The sequence below is a fragment of the Alosa pseudoharengus genome, unplaced genomic scaffold, assembly GCF_046254945.1.
Source record: "Alosa pseudoharengus isolate Yale_2024_CS ecotype anadromous, Long Island Sound unplaced genomic scaffold, YU_APseudo_1.1 YU_APseudo_1.1_scf_13, whole genome shotgun sequence".
Taxonomy (NCBI): Eukaryota; Metazoa; Chordata; class Actinopteri; order Clupeiformes; family Clupeidae; genus Alosa; species Alosa pseudoharengus.
In genome coordinates, this window is record NW_027468598.1 from 37,427,625 (window position 1) to 37,435,485 (window position 7,861).

At 41.2% G+C, this 7,861-nt stretch overlaps 1 protein-coding gene across 4 annotated transcripts in view; it reads right to left on the reverse strand.

The window, feature by feature from the left end:
- Positions 1-6,933, reverse strand: part of LOC143122160 (uncharacterized) — an 85,559-nt gene extending 78,626 nt beyond the window's left edge. For 3 of the 4 annotated variants that reach the window (XM_076282992.1, XM_076282990.1, XM_076282993.1), the window contains exons 1-2: positions 6,849-6,933; positions 6,377-6,469 (exon numbers count right to left, since the gene is read on the reverse strand). In XM_076282992.1, the coding sequence (XP_076139107.1) occupies positions 6,377-6,468 (92 nt within the window). In that variant the 5' untranslated portion in view covers position 6,469; positions 6,849-6,933. The remainder of the gene's footprint in view (positions 1-6,376; positions 6,470-6,848) is intronic. The other variant, XM_076282991.1, reaches the window with a different exon arrangement.
- Between the last annotated feature and the right edge of the window lie 928 nt (positions 6,934-7,861).

Genomic DNA, 7,861 nt, shown 5'->3' on the forward strand with positions numbered 1-7,861 from the left:
CTTTGCTCCATTCTAGCCTAGGCTTACGTTAATTTAAGTACAAACCAACAAATTAAATTGTCATTTTTTTTATTTGTGATGAAAGTTCTGTAACGCCTGAATAAGACAAAAATGAATTAAGATAAAAAATTAAGGCTAGCCTACACAAAAATCAGCATGGGAGAGAGGGTAACCATGAATGACATATAGACAGTGAGCGAATGGTATAAATATTGGTTGGACTTCCCAAATGTTAAAGTGTAGATCTTGGAGATTTTCGTGGAAAATTCTTAATGCACCTATCAGGTCGATGGCCGCGTACGACTCACGGCCGCGATAAAAGCTGTATGGGCCGGCCCGCACCGCGCAGACTCATCGGCCGGCCCACCGGGAAAACTCCCGATCGTCCCGATCGCCACTCCGGCCCTGCGCTGGACTGGTAAGAACTGCGGTGTCGAGTCAGTCAATGAAACCCGGAAGCTTCTTTTCACTCATGGCCTCAAGTCCCTGGATTCAATCCCCCCGACCCATCATGCCTTATTCCAGCATGGAAAGCGTGTCCTGCACGCTGCAGCTTTTGTCTGGAAGCAGTCCCTCTCTAGCCTCGTGAGACCATCCTAATCTCGAGAGTTTCAGATTTTCACTCGCAGATTCTCTCTCCGATAAAGAAAATTTGGAGCAGTTTGCCAAACGAACGTCCAATCAGCGTTAGTTTTGAGGCGGGTTTAGGTGTGACGCAACGAGAAGCTACTGTTCAATCTAAACAACATGGCGACTTCCACGGATGAGATGAGCATAGCTATCGCTGAAGTTTTATCCGAATATATTTTAGTATTCCTGGGGAAGCTAGGAGTCTCTGCAATGTAGCTGGGAGGAATGAAGGACACAGACATCCTCCACGGCCAATTCAAGTTAGTGTTTGGTAGCCCTGAATCTTAGTTACTTAACGAGAAGGAATATGCTTTCTTCAGACGTGTAGCCTACCATGAAAACTTGGTGGGGGATTGTCGTTGATGAGGTTCATGTCACATACAAATAGTAAGTTTAAAAATGTTAACGTTAGCTACTTATCTAACTTGTATGTTAAAAGATGGCATTAGAAAAAAATGCTTCCTTTATCTGATTGGTTGATTTGGACCGACCAACATAGGTGGTGACCAATGTTGGGAGTAATGCGTTACAAAAGTAATGTAATTACTGTAATATATTGCTGTTTGCGGTAACGCGGTAATGTAAGGCATTACAAAAAAAAAATTGGGTAATATTTACTCGGTACAAACTTCAGTAACGCGCGTTACAATGCAGTTTAACCCAAAATTAAGCGCTTGTTTTGTTTTGATACATATTCGCAAACACCACGCGAGAACAACAGAGGAGAAAAAATCCGCGCAAAATAGTACGTTATCTCCTGATACTGGTTGAAGATGACTGTGGCTGCAGCAGACTCGCAGGCGGACTCTATTTGCTGGATGGACATAAGCCTACGCTCATTATTTTCAGCTTGTCAGAGACAAGGCTATGAAGAACATAATAGTTAGTGCACTTTGTGTGGGAAACCGAAAGATCTCTCAGCTCGCGAAATAGCACAAGTAAATTAATGAATGAAACATCTAAAGTAGTGCCACGCTAATCTTTTTGATTCTTGATAAAACACAAACTATGCTGTTGTGCATGTCAGCTTTGTGCTGTGAACTTAAATTGAAGAGAATAAAGGGATAGAAATGCAGAAAAAGATTGTGTAGCCTGGCAGTGCCACCGCTTCCACCACGCTTATCACGCACTTTGCGTTGGGCACCAAAGGACAGAGGGGGCACCCAAATGTAACCAATGAATAGTAGCTTTACTGCAAACTGCGTTTCACTCTTCATCAATAACGTTTACAATGTCAAAATGCACTAACACGATGTTACATGCAAGTTTGATACCTTTTGGGTTCTCTCAATCACCACGTAGTACTAGAATTGGTGGGTCTTCAATCATTCGTTTTCCAAGCATTTAGGCTACATGAAGCACATGATATGCTGAGTCGACTGAAACGCATTCCATTCAGATAGCTAGGTGGATACCAGGCTCATAATTCACTTGTATTCACGAAATGTGAAGCAACATGTCATTGCATACTTCCATTTCCAAAGCAAGAAAGGTTGCTTAAAACAACTTAACATTGTGCATATTATTGTTAATATTGTGCTATCAATGTAACTCAAACAAATAAGGCTTGTAAACAAGAGCTAGCAAAAGGGCATTATGACAACGTAAAGATCAATGCTCTTAAAGTGACAGTGCACCATTTATAAGTAAAACAGCATTTCTTCAGAAATTAATGTTTAAAAATACACAGTAATGGTCTGTAAATAATAGGCCTTTTATTTTACTTTAGGTGTTTAAGTTATCATTTAAATGTCACTCACTCAAAGCCACTCACTTAGGGCACCGAAATGGCCAGCAGGCCACCATCTTGACATGTCTTTATTAAAGGAACCGTATGTAAAAATTGTATTTCAATTAATCATAAAATTGCCCTGATATGTCACTAGACATTACGAAATCATGTTCATTTCAAATACTTATATCACTGACTGTTAGTCTGGCCAGGATATTGTCATTTAAAAAGTGAAGTTGCAGCCCTCAACTGATGTTGATGTTGTCATGTTGTGTTTTGGCCTAATGCGCCACCCTCCACCTATCTACTAATCACAAAGTCAGTAGTGTTTCGTCATCCGGTTGCCAACTCTGCCAGTCAGAGGGGAGGGGAAGTGGATACACCGCTCTACAGTAATTTGAAAGTGATTGTAGTACCCGTTTTGGCCACAATCTTACATACGATTCCTTTAAGCTTTGATTTACAATATAGTTAGCCTGGTGTTACCATCCTACGTACTTCCGGCCAAAATTTTATTTCAGCCTCGCACGTAGTCTGGCCCAACAGACAGTATGCGGACGAAGTCACCGGGCTGCGTAGAACAACAATCGTCTGATAAGCGGCGAGAAGAGATAAGAGGAAAACTGGCGTGTGACAAGAGCTGATATAATCTCGGTGACATGACGCTTTTGGTATACAACTCTCGGTCTGTGGCTGGCGCAAGTTAGGGATATATCCACTACGAAGAGACTGCCCTGGCGGTCAGGTAGCCTACATACTAGCCAGCGGTCTGTTTACTACTGCAGTGTTTTTCAACCTTTTTTGTGCCACGGCACACTTTTGACACTTAAAATGTCCCACGGCACACTAACATTCTGTGTGAAGAAAAAATAAACATACCATAGCCTAAAATTTCAAATAATACACAGATATGGCCTTATTATGGCTTCTATGCAAGACCTGCTCAATAAAACAAGTGCCCTCTGTTTCATTTGTAGGTGACTATATCTAATTTAATTGCTGTTATGAACTGGATGTGATGATTCTGTGAATACTGGATATGGGGCCCCCGTTGTACAATGCCTGCATACCACAAATAGTGCAATCATACAATCAATGAGACACACTAGTGTGCCCCGGCACAGTGGTTGAAAAACACTGTACTACTGAGAGCAGAAGTGGGAAGCGTAGGCTAATAGCCTGAACTCCGGCGCACAGCATACGTCATTACCAAACGTTGCTGATTGGTTAAGGGAACTCCAATGATTTTAAACCTCGAAATAAGCATCCGCCCATTACGGAGACGGATTCTTATTACTTTGTTCCAGACTGTATGACGAAGAGAATTCGTAGTCACAGGCGGTAAGGGCCAGGCTACAATATAGTAGGCTCTCTGTTGATTTTAATGAGTAGGCCTAGGCCTTAAAGTTACAATATTTCTATCACAATTTACCAGACTTTGACCTTTTGTCGGTTTTAAAAAAAAATCTGACTATGATTGTTCCTTGTATTGCATTATGAGCACTGCGCCTATTGCATTCTACTGCTGCCTTAAGCCTAGCTCAGTCATTATGCTATACCACATCTCCCTCCATTGGAAGAGCAAGCTGCATTGAGCATAATAAACTGCATTTAGAATGGCAAATCCATATTTCTAGATATTTTGGTGAAAGTAACTTAAAAGTAATGCAATAGTAGTGTAATGCCTTACAATTCAGAGACAGTAATATTATAATGTAACAAATTACTTTGAAATGACAGTAATAAGTAATGCATAGTACATTACGATTTTGAAGTAACTTGCCCAACACTGGTGGTGACAGACAGATGGTTTATCCAATCAGCTAACCAGTATTTTCGCCCTTTTCCCAAACGTTCTCCAACGGAAAGTTCCCAGATGGATATGCGGAGCAAATGCGAAGCAATCCATCTGGCGGAGTCAGGTTATTCCCTCTCCAAAACTCCAGAGATTCCAGACCCCAGTGAGTGGGGTTGGGAATGGAATGACAGAACCAAAGTCTGGGTGCCATATTGGACAGATCTGGAAGATGCCAGCAAGGGATGCTCACTCCTCCTCAACTGTGGCTGTGTGGTTGCCTGTATGGGCAACTGTAAGTGCCACTGAGCTGGACTTTGCTGTACCACATTGTGCAAGTGTGAGGGAGGCTGTAATGATGAAGAGTGAAATCAAAAATCTTTGAATAATATATGATGTTTAAGTATGATTTTTTTTTTGTGTGTTATTTGACTAAAATGCAATATTGATCCGTAACATGGTGAAAAGCCTAATATAACTTTTCACTGTGGCATAGTTCTGAAGTTGTGTTTATTTAAGGCCTCAACAATGGTCCTTTTGGTCACAACATGTGATTTTTGACACTATAGTGATAGTGACCTGTCCAATCAACAAAGAAAAGCATACCTTGGAGGTAAAAATATGGGTCTAGGGACCTGAGTATTTCAATGTGACTTTTTCAGAGATATTGACAGTTTATGAGCTAAATATGACTATGATACTACATGGAAATGGACTTAAAATAAAAACATATCAAAATTGGATTCCTTGTATCAAACAAAGTAGAAAAAATACATTATACAACAATTTAAGACTAAAGGAAGCTGAGATATAACTAGGGTTGCAAAATTCCGGGAATTTTCAAAGTTGGAAACTTTCCATGGGAATTAACGGGATATACGGAAATTAACGGGAATAAACGGGAATTAATGGGAATAAACTGGGAATTTTTAATCTGGCAAGTTAGTCTATAACAGGGAACTTAAATGCAGTGGACAAAACCCCATCTTGCAGCATAATATTAATTAAAACAACCTGATTTAATGCAATTTCAGTCAAATTTCTACCCTGCACATACGTCAATCCTATGCACACAGTAATCAGTATAGGCTACTAGACATAAAGGAAACCTATGGTGCGTTCATGTGCATGGGGAAAATAAATTCCCAGTGAAAATGTCATCTCATGTGGGAATAACTGGTGTGAAACTGGGGGAAGTTTGCAAACAGAGTTGCCCAGTTATGGGCTTGTCGTCACTTTTGTCCTCATTAAAATGGGTGTTCGTCATTTTGCATTAACTGTAATGGTGAGATGATTAATCTGTCTGATTAAGCTTGACAACTTATATATAACCTACATAATCTATAAGGTTTAGTTAGGGTGGTATGTTGTGTCATTATATTTTTATTTGTTGTACCATTTTCTGGGATTCTAACTGAACAAACTGATAGTCAGTCAATGTTCCAAACAACTGGATTTTGTTGTTGAGTGGCGTGGTGTATCTTGGGCAGTTCAGTGGTTTCAGTGTTGCTAGCTTAGCACGCTAGTAAACCATTGGCAGAGAATGGGATTCCCGCTAGCATGGTAGCTAGCTTTGTATGCTAAGCTAAGCGAAAATACGAACAAACAAATCATATTGCTTATTACGAAACAAAATTTTAATGTCTGTATATGAAACAGTAGGAATTACCAAAAATTCCCAGTTAATTCCTGTAAAATCCCATTAATTCCCATAATTTCCTTTAATTCCATGAAAGTTTCCAATTTGGAATATTTCCAAAATTCCCCAGCTTAACTTCCCATGGAAAGTTTCCGGTAAGTGTCCGGAAATGTTCCGCCCCTTTGCAACCCTAGATATAACCTTTTCTATTTTCGGCGGGGGCCATTTTGGATTTTATAGATAACTGCCACTAGGGGGGCCACCCCAACTTGTATCCAGTGATTTTTGAAAACCTTAGGCCTATACCTAACACCCTGCCAAAAATCAAAAACTTATCCAGAAGTGCCCAATTTTCATGAATTGCATCCTAGCTATTAGGGTTAGTATTATTTAGCATTATTTACATCTGGCATATTTATTAAAGGTGTGCCTAGGGAATTCTTGCTTTAGAGTGCCTTCTCGCAAAAGCAGAACACACACACACAAACACACACACACAAACAAACAAACAAACACACACACACACACACACACACACACACACACACACACACACACACACATCATATTTGAATCTTACTGTACAGCAGAAGAGTCTCTTCCTGCGAAGGTTTTCCCTGGACCCACACAATCATCACTCTTCGTGTTGGCTGTAGAGCTAGTTTCCTCCATCCTAGAGAACAACACACACACACACACACACACACACACACACACGTCCATCAAAACAACATCCTCTCTAGGCGTTGCCTCAAAAGCTCAAACAAAATTCCTACTGTAAAAATTCAACATGACCCTGTGTGGGCTCCATAGCCTACTTTCCCCCAGACGAATGGATGCTCTAATACTAATAATCCTAAAAACAGTTTACTCAAATGTTAGCCATGTACACGAATCATGATGTTGACTAAACGTTTCCTGAAACTCATTTTAGCACAACCATTCAGACGCGACGCTGCATTTCGACTATGTAGCCTACGTATGCATGTTATAGCCTTGAAAACGCCTAATGGCGCATGCTGGTGCTTTTAAAGACTATTTTGTCGACGTACCTTCACCGTTTACTAGCCTTTTGAACGGCAGTCTCCCAAATTGTCAACAGGAATAGAAGCGTCGAAAGTCCAGTTTCTGTTTCACTTCCTGGACCTGGGTTGCTGATTGGCTGGTTCTAGTTTGAAATGTTTGAGTAGCAGGGGCGCCCCCTTGGGGCCACCACCATATAAACTCTGGCCTCCCCATACAGTGTAACAATAGGCCTATCCGAGACTTTATGAGGAGACAGAGCACTCAAAGAATCCTCCATAGAAATGTACAGAGTAGTTTGTAAGTGAAATGTCGTGCTAATCATGAGATCATCAAATCATCATGCCAGTCATCAAAGTAACTACCCATTAGCTGCCCAAAACGCGTTATGGCTGATACCAAGAGACTCGCCTAAAAGGACTTTCCCATTACTTTACACACACATAATGTAAATTCACAACAGTTCATGAGGTGAAAGAAAACATAGTGCAGCACTGACTGTGTCACTCCTCCCCCCGCCGGTTGCTGACTGCACAGTGCAAGAAGCAGGTCTGACTCATGGATAGCAACACAGCACCTGGTCAGCTATGTGTTTTCAGTTACGCATGTCATACAGTTGACACTACCACTGATATCTTGACATCACACAAACACTGCATGACATATAGGACACCTGACCCTGACATTGACCTTTGACCCCATCACCTAATCAGTCCATTGAGGCCTTGTAGAGAGTAACTGATGAACATCACACAAACACTGTATTCCATGTTTGATGGGGACCCTTCTACCCCTTTGGGAGAAACCTCACACACACTGGACTGTAGCGGACGACAGCAGCATGCGCGGTCAGATGACTGGAAACAGTATGGCTGCTATAGCACGCTAGCACAGGCAGAGGCACAATGAACCTTAAGCTATGTACAGTTGAGTGCACCAGTTTGCATCCTCCACTACTCTAAAGTGACCAAATGAGTAAAGTTTGCTCTGTTAATCAACTGGGACCGGAGTACCTGAGTACTACCTTTACCCCCACATGACA